This window comes from Poecile atricapillus, chromosome 28 (genome assembly GCF_030490865.1).
Source record: "Poecile atricapillus isolate bPoeAtr1 chromosome 28, bPoeAtr1.hap1, whole genome shotgun sequence".
In the NCBI taxonomy this organism is placed as follows: domain Eukaryota; kingdom Metazoa; phylum Chordata; class Aves; order Passeriformes; family Paridae; genus Poecile; species Poecile atricapillus.
This window is the reverse complement of record NC_081276.1, coordinates 3,906,978-3,926,161: the sequence shown is the minus strand read 5'-3', so window position 1 is coordinate 3,926,161 and position 19,184 is coordinate 3,906,978. Positions and strand designations below refer to the sequence as shown.

At 61.6% G+C, this 19,184-nt stretch overlaps 1 protein-coding gene across 7 annotated transcripts; it reads left to right on the top strand.

The window, feature by feature from the left end:
- The first annotated feature begins 877 nt into the window (after nucleotides 1–877).
- On the top strand, nucleotides 878–16,729 carry MYO1F (myosin IF). Of its 7 annotated transcripts, XM_058858633.1 has the most exons (28): nucleotides 879–993; nucleotides 4,276–4,413; nucleotides 6,015–6,104; nucleotides 6,762–6,856; nucleotides 7,347–7,434; nucleotides 7,634–7,723; nucleotides 8,245–8,376; nucleotides 8,456–8,590; nucleotides 8,667–8,799; nucleotides 9,144–9,340; nucleotides 9,434–9,514; nucleotides 9,709–9,795; nucleotides 9,947–10,033; nucleotides 10,384–10,551; nucleotides 10,631–10,716; nucleotides 11,780–11,861; nucleotides 11,965–12,071; nucleotides 12,290–12,388; nucleotides 12,907–13,051; nucleotides 13,148–13,262; nucleotides 13,804–13,973; nucleotides 14,094–14,239; nucleotides 14,517–14,663; nucleotides 14,743–14,891; nucleotides 15,147–15,230; nucleotides 15,320–15,521; nucleotides 15,964–16,133; nucleotides 16,210–16,729. In XM_058858633.1, the coding sequence occupies exons 1-28, from the start codon at nucleotides 991–993 to the stop codon at nucleotides 16,284–16,286; spliced, it is 3,303 nt and encodes a 1,100-aa protein (XP_058714616.1). In that variant the 5' UTR covers nucleotides 879–990; the 3' UTR covers nucleotides 16,287–16,729. The 7 variants fall into 7 exon arrangements, with proteins under 7 accessions (XP_058714610.1, XP_058714616.1, XP_058714614.1 ...); XM_058858631.1 differs by having other exon boundaries at nucleotides 15,147–16,133; XM_058858630.1 differs by having other exon boundaries at nucleotides 9,144–9,514; nucleotides 12,907–13,262; nucleotides 15,147–16,133.
- The last annotated feature ends 2,455 nt before the right edge of the window (nucleotides 16,730–19,184 follow it).

Below are 19,184 nucleotides of genomic sequence, written 5' to 3'. Positions count from 1 at the left end.
GGGGAACAACATCAGGAGGACGTGGAGCTGCTGGAGCCAGTCCAGAGGAGGCCACGGAGCTGCTCCAAGGGCTGGAGCCCCTCTGCTCTGGAGCCAGGCTGGGAGAGCTGGGGGTGCTCACCTGGAGAAGAGAAGGCTCCAGGGAGAGCTCAGAGCCCCTTGCAGGGCCTAAAGGGGCTCCAGGAGAGCTGGAGAGGGACTGGGGACAAGGCCTGGAGGGACAGGACACAGGGAATGGCTCCCAGTGCCAGAGGGCAGGGCTGGATGGGATATTGGGAAGGAATTGTTGGCTGGGAGGGTGGGCACGCCCTGGCACAGGGTGCCCAGAGCAGCTGTGGCTGCCCCTGGATCCCTGGCAGTGCCCAAGGCCAGGCTGGACGGGGCTTGGAGCAGCCTGGGATGGTGGAAGGTGTCCCTGCCATGGCAGGGTCTGGATGGGCTTTGACCCAAACCAAACCATCCTGAAACTCTGCAGGGGGCAGTGAGGACGGAGTGGCCAAGGACTCTCTCAGGCCTTGGCATCCTGCAGCAACCCCACTTTGCTCTGCACTCAAGTGGGGCCTCTTTGATATTAAAAAAAAATAAAAAAATAAAAAAAATCAGCAACCAAAAGCATTTTGCTCTCAAAACCACCTCCAGGCACTGATGACCCTATTGCTGCACAGGTGACATCTGAGTGTCCCCGCAGGGTGAGGGGAAAGGTCACCAGGGCTCTGAGCATCCCTGGGCTCTGTCCAGCAGCCGCTCCCTCCCCAGCTCGGTGACAGCAGCCGAGGTGGGGACACCCTGGGCAGGGCCACCCCGGCTCCCCTGGCAGCAAAGCCGCCGTTGTCCTCCCCACCCCCACGAAGGGTGCAAAATGAGGAAGTGGTGGGAGGGAAAGAAAATTCGTCACAATCGTTGTAAGAGCAGAAAGGCAAAACCCGAGTGCTTGGGATGGCCCTGGGCTGTCGGTGACAGGAGCCGAGTGCCCCGGGACACAGGGACATCATGGTGAGTGCCAGCAGGGCCCTCCTGGGGACCCCACCCTGCTCCCCTCGGTGTCACCTGGCTGTCCCCTCCTGCTGCTGCCACCCCACCCTGCCCTCCCCTGCTCCCAGCCCGTCCCCGGCTGCTTTGGGAGGTGCCAGGGCCGTGCCCCAGCCCCTGCTGGAGAGGGGACACTGCTCCCCAGCTTGGGGACACGGCTGGGGGAGGCACCCGTGGGGTGCTGGGGCTGCTGTCCCCCAGGACAGGGTGGGCACAGCAGGGGATGGGGCTGTGCTGACACAGAGAGGGTTGGATTTTGGATTTTGCTGTCGCTGCCGTGGTACCCACGGGATGGATTTGTGTTCCCAGTGCTGATTTCAGCGCTGGTGGGGCAGAGTGTGGGGCAGGCCAGGCCAGGAGGGACCCCATGGTCCCCATGGTCGGACCTTGCAGGGTCTGAGCCTTCCAGGGGCTGCAGGGAGGACATGGGGCTGCCAGGGGGGCAGCAGCCAGCTCTGCAAGTGGTTCTGGAGGCAGAAGAGGAAGATGAAAGCTCTCAAAATTAGGAAGATGCTCAGACATGGGGTAAAGGGCTGCCCCAGCTCGCAGCTTTGCTTCCTGCAGAAGGGTGATGCTGTCCCCAGCTATTTCCACCCAGACAGGAAGGGGACAGTGGCCAGGCTGAAACTGAACCTGCTCCCACCCACACTTGTGGCTGTCACCTCCAAGAGGCTGCTCAGATGCTGTCCCCAAAGACACACTGACCCCTCCCTGCCACCTGAAGCTGCTCTGTGGCTTCCTGGAGGACCAAAGGACTCTGCAGCCACGTCCCTGACCCCTGCCAGGCCCAGCTCCAGGGCCAGCCCCATCCCCAAGCCCTGCCTGTGCCTGGCTGGGACAGTGATGGGACAATCCTGCTGCTCCTCTCGAGGCTTCCGGTGGTTTTTAAGGTGTTGATGCATCTGGGCTTGGCCTATCTTGACTCAAAAGGTGCCACCTTGGGCTGCATCCGCTCCTTGCTCGGGGCTGCTGGGTTTCTTTGTGGTTTAGACCACAGCTTTGAAGAAAACACGGTGTTTTGTAAGTGCTGCCACAGGGCTGCTCCCCTCCCTGCCCAGAGATCCTCTCTGAGTGCCAGGAGCACCCTGGCCCCGTGCACAGCGCTGGGGATGGTGCCTGTCCCACAGCTGAGGATGCTGAGGGGCTCCTCATGTGTCACCTGTCACCTTTGGAGCAAAGTCCCTCATGCACAGGGGCTGCAAAGGGCACCTGGAAGGTGGAGGGGGCACAAAAGCTTCTCCCTGCTTGGCATGAGGATGGAATGGCTTTGTCCAGGTGCCCTGCCCTGGGCAGCTTTGGCCTGGGGCAGAGGAGGGGACTGGACAGAGGGCACTGGACAGAGCAGGGGATGGAGAAATTGCTGCCCCAGACCTCTGGAAGCAAATTACCTTGTGCTCCCACTCCTCACAGGGATGTCACCTGCAGCCCTATCCCATGGCAGCTCTCTGGGCACTGAGCTGGGGCAGTACCAGGCCTTCAAGGGATCCCAATTCCTCTTCATCCTGATTTTACTCTGAATTTAGCTGATTTTTTAGTGAGCCCTGGCCCTGCAAACCCCCCATGACACACTCAGGGAAGCCAGGCAGGAACACCCAGGACAAACCTTCATTCCCCACCTGTGAGCCGGTGTTTTCCTCACAGCTGGGCTGCACCAGGTGCCCCAGCAGAGCCAGGAAAGCCCCTGAGCTGGCCCAGAGGAAGAGGAGGTGAAGGTTCTCTCACCACTGACAGCTCTGAGCAGGCGTGCAGCTGAAGGAGAATCTCAGGGTCCCAGCTCAGAAGCTTTGAGCTCCCGGTGCAGGAAATGCTCCTTTTGCCTTAACTTGGCCTCGATCAGCAGCCCAGGGAGCCTGGGCAGCAGGTTTGGGGTGATGGGGATGGCACAGACGTGTTTGGCTGCCCATGGGCTCCTCCCACCCTTCTCCTCCCGAAGCCCAGGGTCTGGGGCAGGTTGGGGTGAAGCTGAGCAGCTCCTGGGGTCCCTGGCAGCTCCCTGGGTGACACCACAGTGACCTGGCGAGGATGGCTGAGCCTGCCTGTGTTCTTCCAGCTGCATTTCCTAGGGGATATTAGAATGAAGGCAAATGAAAGACCCAGGAGAAAGAGGAGAAGCTCCCTGGGTGATTTCAGGCTGTGTGAGCAGCCCTGGACTCCCTGAGCTGACCCAGCTCTGTGCACCCCAAAAAAAGGTGGTGGGACAACACAGCCACAAGCCCCTTCAGCAGCTACATGGGCTTGAGTTGCATTTGGGGTTTGGAGAGGGGGCACAGGGGATGTTTGGGGTTGCAGGGCCCAGTGAGGAGGGAGCAGCATGTGATGGAGCCGGGTTGTGACAGCCCAGGGTGGCTGTGGGGGGCAGGGGACACCCAGCGAAAATCAGAGGCTGCCAGGAGCCTGCAAAGGTGTCGGGATGCAGAGCCCTGAAACCTTGAGAGCCTGCAGGAAAATCAAACAAAAGGGGAAGAGAAGAAGAAAAGGGAAATGCAAAGAGTAAGAGGCCAGGGTTGATGGGGGAGAAGTGAAATCGGTGACAGGAGCATGGGGGTGAAAGAGGAACCGTGGTGATGGGGAAAGAGGGGCCGCAGACTGGTCCAGATGGGGCGTCCCCTCCTGGGCACCGTGCTGGGGCCACACGGGCACCACAGCTGTGCCCAGCTTGTTTGTGGGGACATTGAGGGCAAGGGGAGGCCTTGGGGTGATTTTTACAAGATGAAATCCCTGCTCCCAGCCCAGGGCTGTGTTTACCCCACAGGGGCTGAAATCACAGCCCAGCTCTGCTGCTGCCCCACAACCCCTGGGGGACAGAGCTGGGGACAGCTGGGCAGAGGGTGCTGGCATCTCCCTGGGCAGGAGGAAGGGGAACAGGTGTGCAGGGAGGGTGTGGGGATGCAGAGGATGCCACCACCACCCTCTCCCTGCGTTGCTCTGGCTCATCATCAGGCTGTGCATCAGCTGCTTCATTAGTCCTTCATTAGCCTGGGTGAGGAGCAGGGGGGCTGGGGCAGGTCCTGTCTCCTCCTCTGCGGGTGGCAGGAGGTGAGGAGGGATCCAGAGGGTTGGGACCAGCAGGACAAGCCCCAGAGCACTGAATTTTGAGCTCTGAGAGTTCCCAGCTTGGCCAAACCCCTCCTTTTGCACCACGAGGTGCCTGGGGACAGTCCCAGCTGCCAGCAGCTCGAGGGGTCAGAGCCAGCCCTGGTGGCAGGAGGTGGCCCTGGCACAGTCGCTGTGTCCCTGTCCCCCCAGGGCAGCAAGGAGCGCTTCCACTGGCAGAGCCACAATGTCAAGCAGAGCGGCGTGGACGACATGGTGCTGCTATCCAAGATCTCGGAGGAGGCCATCGTGGAGAACCTCAAGAAGCGTTTCATGGATGATTTTATCTTTGTATCCTTCCCCAGGCAGCGAGGGCAGGCACAGGGAGGAGCAGGGATGGGCTTCAAGGCTTTGGCAGGGCATGGGACAAACTGGAGCTGCTGCAGTGCTTGCAGCGTGTGCTGGGCCCTGCTGGGACAGGATCGGGAATGTCGCCATTCCTGAGCGAGGCTGCACTTGGCAGAGACACAACAACCAAAGCTCCTCTCCTGCCAGGCTGCAGGACCCGCTTTGGTCCTTCCTCTGTAGCCACAAAGCCCCGAGCAAAGCCCCTCACCCTCACCTCGCCCTGTTCCTGCCCACCAGGGACCCCCTGCGTGTGCCCAGGGTGGCAGCAGTGCCCATCGTCCCCTGTTGCTGTCACCCACCCCCAGCGGTGCCCACAGCATGTCCTGCCTGCTCTGAACCCCCCACAAACCCAGGCAAAGCCTGGATGGAGCAGGAGCATCCCTGCAGGCCCAGGGAGGGGATGCCAGGGCTCAGGGGACACCATCCCCGTGCGGGGGACACGGAGCTGCCATGGCAGAGCTGGCACTGCTGGGCACGGCTCTGGCCGAGGATGGGGACCTGTCCCCGGGGCCTTGCTCACCCCACACCTGGCTGGGCCAGCTTGGTGCCTCCCTACAGCTCTGCTCCCCAGGGCTGTCCCTGCTGGGGACAAGGAGCAGAGCCCGAGGGGCAGGGCTGGCACGGGTGGCAGCGGGGCTGAGGCTGCTGCATTTCCCCCAGAGGTGCAGCCCTGTCCTTACAAGGCGATGCTGTCCCGGCTGTGACTCAGCCACCTCCCCCCGCAGCCCTGGGGCTTTACATGCGTTCGGGGCTCGGTTTGGGGTTGGGTTTTTTGGGTTTTTTGTTTTGTTCTTTTTTGGAGGGGAAAAATACCCCACACAGCCTCTCTCTTCCTTTTTTTTCTGTGCTGCTGCACACAGTGCTGTGTCCAGTCATGACTCAACATCCCAAGCTTCTGCATTTCCCAGAAAAGCTCCCTCTTCCTGCCCTTTGGCTGCTCTGCCCCACTGGCAGGTGGGACACCAACAGGATATCAGAGGTTGGGATAACCACACCTGCACCTCACCCAGCTGGGGGCTCATCCCCATCCCGCTGCCGCACCATTCCCAGGTGCAATTCCCTTCTCCATGCCCCTGCCCGCCTGAGTGGCTCGGGGATGCTGCAGGAAAGGCAGCAGAGTGGCTGGTGGGCAGGGAAAGGCAGGAGCTGCCGTTCCTCTGCTCTTTGTGCCTCATTTTCCCTGGCTGTAAAATGAGGTTGGGCTCCTGCAGGAAAAGCCACAAATGCGTGAGCAGAGGGTGGATCCCAGGGATGCTGGAGAAGCTTTTGGAGCCGATCCTCAAGCAGACCAGGGAGTTGAGGGGATGCTCCTGCACCCATCACACTGCAGGGACACTCTGGGGCTGAGGAGGCTCTGGGAATGCCCCAAGTCAGGGCAGCAGAGCAGCTCTGCTGAGCCAGGCTGGAAACCCTCGTGGCGTTCCTGGTGCAGCTCCCAGGACGTGGCAGGGACCCCATAACCACCTTCCTTCCTCCGGGGTGGGATTGTGCAGGGGGAAGGGGGGACATGGGAAGGGACACACGGCCCTTGACCTGCTGCCCAGACCTACATCGGGCCTGTGCTGATCTCCGTGAACCCCTTCAAGCAGATGCCGTATTTCACCGAGCGGGAGATCGAGCTGTACCAGGGCGCGGTGAGGCTGCCCCGGGGGCAAGCTGGGGTTAATTCTGTTCATTCTGACCCCTGAGGGTCCCCATCCTCCACAGGCCCTTGGCTGCTGCCGGGGTCAGCGCTCCCAACAAGAGACCCAGCAGCAAATCCCCATTCCTGGGGAATTCAGCTCAGAAATGCACACTAAAGAAACCCAAACATGGTAAAATGCAGCCGGAGTGGCTCTGCCCCAGGGAGCTTCCCAGGGAGGAGGGGAGAGCTGGAGAACACCAGACACTGCTGCTGCTGAGCTGTGTTTGTGGGAAGAGGCTGATTCCCACAAGGGCAGAGTCAGGCGGATTTGGGGAGCTGGGGGTCGCTCTGTGCCCAGCACTGCTGTCTTTAGGGTCAGTGTGACTGCCCTGGTTCCCCTGTGGGCAGCTCAGGGGATTTGGGGAGGGGAGCTGGGGGCTGCCCTGTGCCCAGCACTGCTGTCTTTAGGGTCAGTGTGACTGCCCTGGTTCCCCTGTGGGCAGCTCAGGGGATTTGGGGAGGGGAGCTGGGGGCTGCCCTGTGCTCAGCCCTGCTGTCTTTAGGGTCAGTGACTGCCCTGGTTCCCCTGTGGGCAGCTCAGGGGATTTGGGGAGGGGAGCTGGGGGCTGCCCTGTGCTCAGCCCCGCTGTCCCTGTCCCCTGCTTAGGCCCAGTATGAAAATCCCCCCCATATCTACGCCCTGACCGACAACATGTACCGGAACATGCTGATCGACGGGGAGAACCAGTGCGTCATCATCAGGTACCAGGGGACACAGCTGGGTGCCACCACCCCTGGGACATCTGTCCCCAGCACCCCTTCTCCCCAGCTGGGCATTCCCAGCTAAGAGGTGCCTGAAGAGTTGGCTCCTGGGCTCTGGGGTGTCTGGAGGGACCTCTGGGCCACAAGCTCTGGGCAAGGCTGTGACCAGGGACAGAGCCTTGTGCAATGCAGCTCTCCAGGGCAGTGTTGCAGGGGAAATGGTCAGGATGTGGGGCAAGGCTGGAGACTTCCCTCTCCAAGTCCCCCTCCTCCACTTCTAAATCCGGTGACAGCAAATTCAGCATCTCATGGAGCAGCTCCTCACCAAGCCACGCTCTGCTCACACTGATACCCCTGGGCAGCCCCATCCAAGGGGCCCCAAAACTCGCTGTCATCCTCTGACCCTGCCCCAGGACCCACCCCAAAGCCCCCAGGATGGGTGGCTCTGGTGGGACCATTTCACATCTCCTCTGCTTTGCCATTTGCACAGCGGAGAAAGCGGAGCTGGGAAAACGGTGGCAGCAAAATACATCATGGGCTACATCTCCAAAGTGTCTGGGGGTGGGGAGAAAGTCCAGGTAGGTCTGTTGTGCTGCCCTGTCTGCCAGCTCCCCCTGCCACTCATCATTTCACCTCCCAACCAATCCCCACCACCCCGGCCCCCAATTCCCCCCGGCTGACGGTGACACACGGAGCAGCCACTCCAGGCCTGGGGACACATAAAACCCCAGGTCTGGAGAAGGACACAGCTGTGCTGAGCCCCAGCTCTGTCCCCAGCACGTGAAGGACATCATCCTGCAGTCCAACCCGCTGCTGGAGGCCTTTGGAAACGCCAAAACTGTCCGGAACAACAATTCCAGCCGCTTCGTAAGTGCCAGGGCATGGGGTCAGCGCTGCAGCAGAACCATTGAACCAGCTGGGTTGGAAAACTGACATTTCATTTAATTAAATTGACATTTAATTGACATTTAAGATCAAGTCCAGCCATTCCCCCAGCACTGCCAAGGCCACCACTGGTCTGTGTCCCCAGTGCCACATCCACACAGCTTTTCAATTCCTCCAGGGATGGTGACTCCACCACAGCCTGTTCCAGTGCCTACCACCCTTTCACCAGAGGAATTTTTCCTCGTATCCAATCTAAACCTCCCCTGGGGCAATGTGAGGCCATTTCCTCTCATCCTGTTGCCTGTTATCTGGGAGAAGAGACCAACCCCACCTGGCTCCAATCTCCCTTTGGGCAGCTGAGGGGGTGATGAGGTCTCCACATGAGCCACAAACTCTTCAGCACATTCCAGCAAAGCTCCTCGTGCGGTGGGGAAGGGGCTGGGGGGAATGAGGACCCCCCTGAGGCAGGGCCACGGCTCTGAGCGGGATCTGTGCCGGAGCAGGGAAAATACTTTGAGATCCAGTTCAGCCGGGGTGGAGAACCCGATGGGGGCAAGATCTCCAACTTCCTGCTGGAGAAGTCGCGCGTGGTGAGCCAGAACGAGTGCGAGCGGAATTTCCACATCTACTACCAGGTATGGGGGTGGCCTGGAGGCAGCAGGCTGCAGGTGGGGACCAGGAGCTGGCTGACCCCAGCCCCCTGTCCCCTCCCAGCTCATCCAAGGGGCATCCCAAGAGCAGCGGCAGAATTTGGGCATCATGAGCCCGGATTATTACTTCTACCTGAACCAGACAGACACCTACCAGGTGGAGGGCACAGATGACCGCAGCGACTTCCATGAGACCGTGGTGAGTGCCTGGGAGGGAGGGGAGTCCCCACAACTCTGGGGCCGGGCGGGGGCTCACGGGGGCCGTGCACCCCCAGAACGCCATGCAGGTCATCGGCATCTGCGGCGAGGACCAGCAGCTGGTGCTGCAGATCGTGGCAGGGATCCTGCACCTGGGCAACATCAGCTTCCGGGAGCAGGGCAACTACGCCCAGGTGGAGAACGCCGACTGTGAGTAGCCAAGTGGCTCCAGGGGACAGGTGGGGGCGGTTGTAGGGACGCTCGGGAATGAGTGGCAAACTGGCCGTGTCACAAATCCTCTGGCAAGGGAGGGAGGAAGCACCAGCAACTTCTCCAGGTTAGACATCGGGAAACTGAGGCAGCAAGCGGCTCAGCCAGAGCTTGATTAGCCAGGGAACAGATGCCAGGTGTCACTTTGGGAGAGGAAGGACCCATCCCATGTCCCCTGGCATTGTCCCACCGCTGTCCTTCACATTTGGATGGAGCTGAGGGTTTCAACCATGGCTGGAGCCGGGTGGGGAGGGCACGGCCCTGACCAGCCCCGCTCTGCCCAGCCCTGGCCTTCCCTGCCTACCTGCTGGGGGTCGACCAGGAGCGCCTCAAGGAGAAGGTCACCAGCAGGAAGATGGACAGCAAATGGGGCGGCCGCTCCGAGTCCATCACCGTCACCCTCAACGTGGAGCAGGCGGCCTACACCCGGGACGCCCTGGCCAAGGGGCTCTACGCCCGCGTCTTCGACTTCCTTGTGGAGGTGTGTGGGGCTGAGAGGGAACGGTCACCCCCTGCTGCAGGAGACGGCCAATGCCACCACCCTGCACCCAGCGTGTCCCCCCTGTCCCCACAGTCCATCAACCGGGCCATGCAGAAGCCGTACGAGGAGTACAGCGTCGGGGTGCTGGACATCTACGGCTTCGAGATATTCCAGGTGTGTGTGGCTGTGCTGTAGGAACCCAGCTGGGGATGTCCTGCCCTGCTCCCACAGCAAGGACAGCACCTGGATCAGCTGGCCCCGAGAAGGGTCCCTGGAGTAGCACCCAAGCACTGCTGGCTGGGGTCCCCCCGTGAGCCAGAGGAGCAGAAGACACCTCGGCACCATTTTCTCTTCCATCTTTCATGCAGAAAAACGGCTTTGAGCAATTCTGCATTAACTTTGTGAACGAGAAGCTGCAGCAGATCTTCATCGAGCTGACCCTGAAGGCAGAGCAGGTACGGGGGGCTGGGCTGGGGGCTGTGGGGCTGTGTCAGCACCCCAATTCCTGCAGCCCCCTCCTCCTCCCCAGCACCACAGCTGGAGCAGGGGGTCTGCAGCACATCTCGGGGGCTCAGGGCCCACCCAACTCTCCCTGTGCTTCCCCAGGAGGAATATGTGCAGGAGGGGATCAAGTGGACACAGATCCAGTACTTCAACAACAAGGTGGTGTGTGACCTGATAGAGAACAAGCTGGTGAGTGGGCTCCCCTCTGCTGGGGAGGCTTTCTGGGGAGCAGAGGCGCCCAGGGACAGGGGCTGGGTGGGTTGTTGAGGTGGCAAAAGCTGGTTCTGCTGAGAAGCAGAGAATCCCAGACTGGTTTGGGTTAGCAGGAACCTTAAAGATCATCTTGTCCCACTCCCTGCCATGGGCAGGGACATTTTCCACTATGCCAGGGTGCTCCAAGCCCTGTCCAGCCTGGCCTTGGGCACTGCCAGCACCCGTGGGAGGGCACCAGCTCCGAGCTGTGGCTCAGCATGGAGCAGCTGTGAGCAGGTGCAGGATTGGGCCCTGCCCCACCCATGGCTTCCCTTTCCCTGTCCCAGAACCCCCCTGGGATCATGAGTGTCCTGGATGACGTGTGTGCCACCATGCACGCCACGGGCGAGGGCGCTGACCAGACCCTGCTGCAGAAGCTGCAGGCGGCCGTGGGCACCCACGAGCATTTCAACAGCTGGAACTCGGGCTTTGTCATCCACCACTACGCTGGCAAGGTGGGTAGGGCACCCCAAACCCCACACCCTGCACCCCACAGCCCCACCCACCGCAGCTGAGGTCCCCTCCTGTCCCCAGGTGTCCTATGATGTGAACGGCTTCTGCGAGCGCAACCGGGACGTGCTGTTCACCGACCTGATCGAGCTCATGCAGAGCAGTGAATAGTGAGTCTGGCGGTGCTGGGCACCTGGGGCACCCCAAAAGGGCTGGGGCAAAGGGCAGAGTCCTCAGCATCCAGATCTTAAAGGCTGGTCCTGCCTTTGTGGGCATCACAGCTTGGGGTGCTCAGTCCTGTGTGGCCCTGTGGACGCCACGGGCACCCCAGGGTTGCAGGGCTGGGCAGAGAGGGATCATCCACCAGCTCAGCTCCTGCTCCTGTTCCTGCTCCTGTTCCTGCTCCTGTTCCTCTTCCTCTTCCTGCTCCTGTTCCTGCTCCTGCCTCTGTCCCTGCTCCTGTCTCTGCTCCTGCTCCTGTTCCTGCTCCTGTTCCTGCTCCTCTTCCTGCTCCTGCCCCTGCTCCTGCTCCTGTTCCTGCTCCTGCTCCTGCTCCTGCCCCTGCTCCTGCTTCTGTTCCTGTTCCTGCTCCTGCTCCTGTTCCTGTTCCTGCTCCTGCTCCTGCCCCTGCTCCTGCCCCTGCTCCTGTTCCTGCTCCTGTTCCTGCCCCTGCCCCTGCTCCTGTTCCTGCTCCTGCTCCTGTTCCTGCTCCTGTTCCTGCTCCTGCCCCTGCTCCTGTCCCTGCTCCTGCCCCTGCCCCTGCTCCTGTTCCTGCTCCTGCCCCTGCTCCTGCTCCTGTTCCTGCTCCTGTTCCTGCTCCTGCCCCTGTCCCTGCCCCTGTCCCTGCCCCTGTCCCTGCCCCTGCCCCTGTCCCTGCTCCTGCTCCTGTTCCTGCTCCTGCCCCTGTCCCTGCCCCTGTCCCTGCCCCTGTCCCTGCCCCTGCCCCTGTCCCTGTTCCTGTTCCTGTTCCTGCCTCTGTCCCTGCTCCTGCCCCTGCCCCTGCTCCTGTCCCTGTCCCTGCCCCTGCTCCTGCTCCTGCTCCTGTTCCTGCTCCTGCCCCTGCTCCTGTTCCTGCTCCTGTTCCTGCTCCTGGGGGTGGTCAGGGAGGAGGGACTCAGCCCCACAGGAGAAGATTTCCCAGCAGCAGAAGGCAGAGCTGGAGCTGGAGCCCAGGCCGTGCTGAGCCTGGGGAGCCTGGCAGCTCTCACCTGGGGACTGTCACCTCCCTTCCAGCGGTTTCATCCGGATGCTTTTCCCAGAAAAACTTGATTCTGACAAAAAGGGACGACCGACCACCGCCGGCTCCAAAATCAAGGTGTGTCCCGTGGGCTGCAGAGCAGCAGCTGCCTGTGGGGCGGTGGCAGGGGCAGTGCTCCCACCACCCCCTTTGATGCTACAGAGGTCGATCCTTGCACCAGAAACAGGCCAACGACCTGGTGAACACGCTCATGAAGTGCACCCCACACTACATCCGCTGCATCAAACCGAACGAGACCAAGAAACCCCGGGACTGGGAAGAGAGCAGGTAACAGGGAGCCCACAGAGCCCAGGGAACAGGACCTGGCCATGGAGATGTGGCCAGAACCGGCTTTCCTCCAAAATCTGCAGCCCTGGGCCGGTCCCTCCGAGCTGTCCACAAAGCCAGGGAAGCACAGGGAGTGTGTGGGGACATATTGTCCTATTTAGGTGCACCTTTAGGTCCCTCCCAACCTGTCACCCACACTGTCCCTCCCTGCTGCACAGGGTGAAGCACCAGGTCGAGTACCTGGGGCTGAAGGAGAACATCCGGGTGCGCCGGGCAGGGTTCGCCTATCGCCGCCTCTTCCACAAGTTCCTGCAACGGTGAGCGGCCACAGCATGGGCTGGCAGATCCCACAGCACAGTGAGCCACAGCACCTCAACAGGAGATTCCTCCCTGGCAGGGTGGGGAGGCCCTGGCACAGCTTCACAGCTGGAGAGAGCTGGGGCTGCTCACCTGGAGAAGAGAAGGCTCCAGGGAGAGCTCAGAGCTCCTTGTAGGGACTAAAGGGGCTCCAGGAGAGCTGGAGAGGGACTGGGGACAAGGCCTGGAGGGACAGGACACAGGGAATGGCTCCCAGTGCCAGAGGGCAGGGCTGGATGGGATATTGGGAAGGAATTGTTGGCTGGGAGGGTGGGCAGGCCCTGGCACAGGGTGCCCAGAGCAGCTGTGGCTGCCCCTGGATCCCTGGCAGTGCCCAAGGCCAGGCTGGACGGGGCTTGGAGCAGCCTGGGATGGTGGAAGGTGTCCCTGCCATGGCAGGGGTGGAATGGGATGGGCTTTGAGGTCCCTTCCAAGCCAATCTCTTGTGGGATTCTGTGACCCTGATCTCTCCCCACAGCTATGCCATCCTCACCCCCGAGACGTGGCCGTCATGGCGTGGGGACGAGCGCCAAGGGGTGCAGCACCTCCTGCGCTCGGTCAACATGGACCCGGAGCAGTACCAGATGGGCCGGAGCAAGGTGTTCGTCAAGAACCCCGAGTCGGTGGGTGACCCTGACCCCTGGGGGGCACTGCCCATGCCTGGGCACCACTGGGGAGCGTTTGGGGTGTCCTGGCTCAGCTCTGCCTGTCTCTCCCAGCTCTTCCTGCTGGAGGAGATGCGGGAGAGGAAGTTTGACAGCTTCGCCCGGGTGATCCAGAAGGCCTGGCGCCGGCACATCGCCATCCGCAAATACGAGCAGATGAGAGAGGAGGGTAAGGCTGGCACAGTGCCACCCCAGCAGCCCTTTCAGGGTGCCTTTCACTGGGACAGCCCAGCTGTCAGAGCAGCAGCCTGGCTCCTAATCACTAATGGTGATGGAGGAACCGGCCCATGAGTTGTTGGGAGTCTTTTCTCACTTTGAGAGGAGAGCACAGATTTCCTGCTCCTATTTCCAGCCCTGGGATCCTTGTGCTGTCTCACTCTGCATTTCACCACCTGCACAAGGGTGGAGGGGAGTAGCTGAGAGTCAAGTGTTGGCAGGATGGGACAAGCCACTGGTCCCTGCCTGACCCCATCATGGGTTTTCCAACCCTCCCAAGCACACAGGAAAAATCAAAGAGGAAAACCCCCAAAACAGCTGGGTCCATCCCTCCCTGCCACAGCATGAGATTTTTTGAAGGCAATTAATGGGTCAAGCAGCTGGGATCCCTCCCATGGCATGAAACAATCCCCATTTTTGCTGCCATATCTGGGGGGGCTCTGAGCCACCACCACAGAGCCACGTCCAACCTGCACCTCTGGGGCCCCTCCCAGCCGCCAGCATCCTCTACAACTTCAAAGAGCGGCGGAGGAACAGCATCAACAGGAATTTTGTGGGCGATTACCTGGGCATGGAGGAGCGGCCGGAGCTGCGCCAGTTCCTGGCCAAGCGGGAGCGCGTCGACTTCGCCGACTCCATCACCAAATACGACCGGAGGTTCAAGGTACAAGGACACACCTGGGGCTGGGGACCGGCCAGGCTGCAGCTCCTGGTGCCTTCCCTCGGGTGGGAAGTGTGTGTGTGAGGCAAAACCCCCTCACCCCCTTCTCCTGCCCTTCCCCAGCCCATCAAGCGGGATTTCATCCTCACCCCCAAGTACTTCTACCTGATCGGGCGGGAGAAGGTGAAGAAGGGGCCTGAGAAGGGGCAGATCAAGGAGGTGCTCAAGAAGAAGGTGGAGCTGCAGGCAGTGAGCGGCGTCTCGCTGAGGTGTGTCCCTTACCAGGGGGGTCCCTATGGCTGGGCTTCCCCCCTCACCCCCAGCAGCCTCTCCATGCCCTGGTGCTCCCCAGTCCCTCATCCATGGGGGCATCCAGCCCTGAGGAGGATGCTCCCCATGGGTGCTTTGCAGAAACCAGGGAGTTTTCCACCTAAACTGCCCTCCACAATTCCTTAGGGTGGGCCAAGTCCAGCAGGGTCCCCAAATCCCCCCCAGCCCAGCTGGCACCAGCCTTGGTGGGGTTGACACCCCTGCTTGTTCCCCCAGCACCAGGCAGGATGACTTCTTCATCCTCCACGAGAATGATGCCGACAATTTCTTGGAGTCCATCTTCAAGACGGAGCTGATCAGCCTCCTGTGCAAACGCTTCGAGGAGCTCACTCGCTCCAAGCTGCCCCTCTCCTTCAAGGACACGTAAGGATAGAGGCCAGGAGAGGTGACAGAGCAGGACAGGGTCCTGTCACCGCAGCCTCATGGCTTCTCTCGCCCCCAGACTACAGTTTCGGGTGAAGAAGGAGGGCTGGGGCGGCGGTGGCACCCGCAGCGTCACCTTCATCAGGGGACAGGGCGACGTGGCCACCCTCAAAGCTGGAGGCAAAACCCTTACGGTCAGCATCGGGGATGGGCTCCCCAGGAATGCCAGTGAGTGCCAGGGCACTGGGGGGTGGCAGAGGGGGGACACAGGAGCGCTGGGGTCACAGGGCACAGCTGAAGGCCTGGGAGCATTGGGGCAAGCTGGGTGTACCCCATGGGGTTTGTGTCTGCCCTGGAAAGGACCCATTTCTGCTCTGGTGATGGGGCAGCACAGGGACCTTTGGGGAACAGGATACAAATGGGGGGACAGCCCCTCCAGCTGCCTCTGAGATATCACCTAACGGGGGGCTTGTGTCCCCCCAGAGCCCACAAGGAAGGGGGCAGCGCAGGGCAGAAGTGGCAGCAGGCGTCCGGCACCTTCCCGAAGTGCCCCACCAGCACCCAGAGGTGAGGAGGGGGTACCAGGGTGGGGACACCCGGGGGTGCAGGCTGCATGGCCCCCCCGTAATGCACCCTCCTGGGACGGGATGTTCCAGGAGCCTGCAGGAACGGGGGCCCCCAGATGCCCCACAGCGATGCCTGGGCCCAGAGAGACACCTACAAGATGCCCCAGAAGCAGACGCGGGGCCCCCCGGCCGCGGCTCTTCCCGCCCGCCCCGCCGGCCACCAGCCCAAGGCACGGCCCCCATCTGAGCACAACATGGACTTCCTCAACGTGCCTGACCAGGGGGTGGCCGGGTAGGTCCTGTCCCACGTCCCTCTCCCTGCCCCATCCTCCTCTCCCGCTGCCACCAGCGCTGGGAGATGCTTTCCCCTGTGAGGAGGGCACCAGAGTGGGGCAATCTGGCTTTGCTGGCAGGACACATCTCCCAGGCTCTTGTGCATCCCAGTTCCCCCAGTCCCCGCACTGGGAGCACCCACCTGCAGGCACGGAGCACCCCATGGGTGTGGGACAGCGGGATGGGCAGTTCATCCTGCCCCAGATCCCCCAGTTCACCCACCTGCAGGAGCAGAACACCTCAGGGTGGGCAGGAGGGAGCAGCACATCCTGCCCCAGTTCCCCCAGTCCGTGCACTGGGAGCACCCCATGGGTGTGGGACAACAGGGTGGGCAGGAGGGAGCAGCACATGCCAGGCTCTCCTGCCCTGCGGGTGTGGACCCCATCCCTCCGGTCCCTCAGGATGCAGCGCCGGCGCAGCGTGAGCCAGCGGCCGCCCCCGGCCCGGCGCCCCAAGCCCCAGCAGCCCAAGGCGGCAGGGCCGCGGTGCCGGGCGCTTTACCAGTACATCGGGCAGGACGTGGACGAGCTCAGCTTCAACGTGGGGGACGTCCTTGACATCCTGATGGAAGGTACCAGGCTCCTGCCCTGCCCAGCTCCTCTCCCTGCCGCGCTGACACCACACCTGACTCTTCCTCCCCTTCCCAGACGCCTCTGGCTGGTGGAAGGGCCGGCTGCACGGCAAGGAAGGGCTTTTTCCCGGGAATTACGTGCAGAAGATCTGAGCCGGAGGAGAGGAGGAGGTCACCATCCTCGCACACCACCTGCACAGGCTGTGCCCAAGGTGCCAGGGGTGGCTCCGTGAAGTTTTTGCGGCGATGCTGGCACAGAGTGAGCGATTCCTCAGGAGCCCCCCGGAGCGTGCCTGGCGCTGGGCCCCGCAGCCCCCTCAGCCGGGGACACCCTGCAGCAAGGACGGGCTCCTTGTTCGTACCCTGGGACTCAAACTGCTCCGCGGGATGAGTACAATCGTTGTTAATAATTACAGTAAATAATCAGACTCGGCAAACCCGACTCAGCTGTTGAGTTTAGGGGCTGTATTTCCCCCCACAGCTCCCACTGTGGCTGTGGCAAAGCCGCCATGTGGGCAGGCCCAGCCCAGAGGGAGCCCCGCGCTCTCCCACAGTGAACCCTCCGGGAAATGCTCAATAATGCACAAACCGGCTCTCGCAGGACCCAGCCCGGTATCTCCACCTTCCGCTGTGGCTCTGATGGCTCGGCACAACAGGAGCGGTCCCCGTGGTCCTGTTTCTGCCAGGAGAACCTGCAGGGATGTCCCAGGCAAGGCCTCGGAGCTGGCGCAGCTCTCCCGGCCGCCGCTGCCGGGGGCAGGGGGGGCTCGGCCGTGAGGGGCCAGGAGCGATGGCTGCGGTGGAAACCGCGATCCTCGGCCCCAGGGACATCCCAAAGCCGGGGCTGCGGGTGTTGGGTGGCGGCTGAGACCCAGCCGGGGCCGCTCCAGGAGGTTTCCAGCCGGGAGAGGGATGCACAGGGCCGAAATGTCCGGCCCATGGCTGCCTTCCCCCGCAGGGCCTGTGCCAGAGGAAATGACGACAGCCTGAGCCCACAGAGATCCTTACAGCCAGCCCTCCTCTTCCTCTTCTTCCTCCTCCCTGATCCCACAGAGATCCTCACAGCCAGCCCTCCTCTTCCTCCTCTTCCTCCTCTTCCTCCTCTTCCTCCTCCTCCTCTTCCTCCTCCCTGATCCACAGGGATCCTCACAGCCAGCCCTCCTCTTCCTCCTCTTCCTCCTCCCTGATCCCACAGAGATCCTCACAGCCAGCCCTCCTCTTCCTCTTCTTCCTCCTCCCTGATCCCACAGAGATCCTCACAGCCAGCCCTCCTCTTCCTCCTCTTCCTCCTCTTCCTCCTCTTCCTCCTCCTCCTCTTCCTCCTCCCTGATCCACAGGGATCCTCACAGCCAGCCCTCCTCTTCCTCCTCTTCCTCCTCCCTGATCCCAGAGAGCCTCACAGCCAGCCCTCCTCTTCCTCCTCCTCCTCCTCTTCCTCCTCCCTGATCCACAGGGATCCTCACAGCCAGCCCTCCTCTTCCTCCTCTTCCTCCTCTTCCTCCCTCCTCTTCCTCCTCTTCCTCTTCTTCCTCCTCCCTGATCCCACAGAGATCCTCACAGCCAGCCCTCCTCTTCCTCCTCTTCCTCCTCCTCCTCTTCCTCCTCTTCCTCCTCCCTGATCCACAGGGATCCTCACAGCCAGCCCTCCTCTTCCTCCTCTTCCTCCTCTTCCTCCTCTTCCTCCCTCCTCTTCCTCCTCTTCCTCCTCTTCCTCCTCCCTGATCCCACAGGGATCCTCACAGCCAGCCCTCCTCTTCCTCCTCTTCCTCCTCCTCTTCCCCCTCTTCCCCCTCTTCCTCCTCTTCCTTCTCTTCCTCCTCCCTGATCCCACACAGATCCTCACATCCCAGCCCTCCTCTCCCTCCCTCCCTCCCGAGCCCCCACTGGAGCTGCTCCCATGTCACACAGATCTCCCCACCCCAGATTTGGGTGTCCAGCCGTGTTCTGGGGACCGTGTGTCCTCCAGGGTGGGATTAACAGAGGGCAGAACCCCCCTGGGATGGGAAGTTCCCCATGGAATTGCAAGTTTCTCACAGCTCCACGCTGGAAATTGTGGTTCCCTCCCCTCATGATGGGGTTTTTCAGCCCCTGCAGTCCTTGGGGTGATTTTTTTCCTGTAAATCACAGCTTTTTAAGAGTCCTTGCACTGCAGAGTGCAAGAGAGGGGTGTCTGGTTTTATCTTAATGAAAGACAGTGGCTTTGGAAACTCTGGGGATTTAGAGAACTCCTTCCTGCACCTTCCAGCCCTTCCTGGGGGTGCTGTCAGTGGGGTGCTCCTGCTCAGCCCTGCAGGGAGGTGGGAGCTGGGCCAGCTCTGCCATTCCCTGGGGTGCTCCAGAGGGCTCTGGATGCTCCAAAGAGCTCCAGGGGCTCCCAGAGCTTTGGGGGTCTCTCAGGAGCTTCTGTTGCTATGAGGATGCTGGAGGGTCCAAGGGGCCTGGGCTGCTCCTCAGGGCACACATGAGCTGGAGGGGTGTTCCCAGGAGTTTGGGGTGTTCCCAGGAGCTTGGAGTGTTCCCAGGAGCTTGGGGTGTTCCCAGGAGTCTGGGGTGTTCCCGGGAGCTTGGGGTGCTCAGGGGGCCCTGGGATGCTCCGAGGGGTCCAGGACTTCCCACAGGGCTCAGGGTCTGAAGCCCCCTGGACACTGCAAAGCCCTGGGATGCTCTGAGGATTCCAAGATGTTCCAAAGCCCCCCAAAAGCTCCAAAAGCCTCATGATCCCTGTCCCTGGAATGTCCCAAAGCCCCTGGGGTACTTGGCAGACTCCCTGGATGCTCCAAACGCCCTGGGATGCTCCAAGGCCTTCAGGATGCTCTGAGCCCCTGGGATGTTCTGAGACCCTGACATGATCCAAGACCTCAGGATGCTCCAAGGACCCTGGGATGCTCCAAAAGCTTCAGGATGCACTAATGCCTTTCCCTCTCTGAGATGTTTCGAGACCCCCGGGATGTTCCAAACCCCAGGATGCTCCGAAATCCCCGGGATGCTCCAAAATCCCCGGGATGCTCCAAACCCCGGGATGCTCCAAAATCCCCAGGATCCTCCAAAACC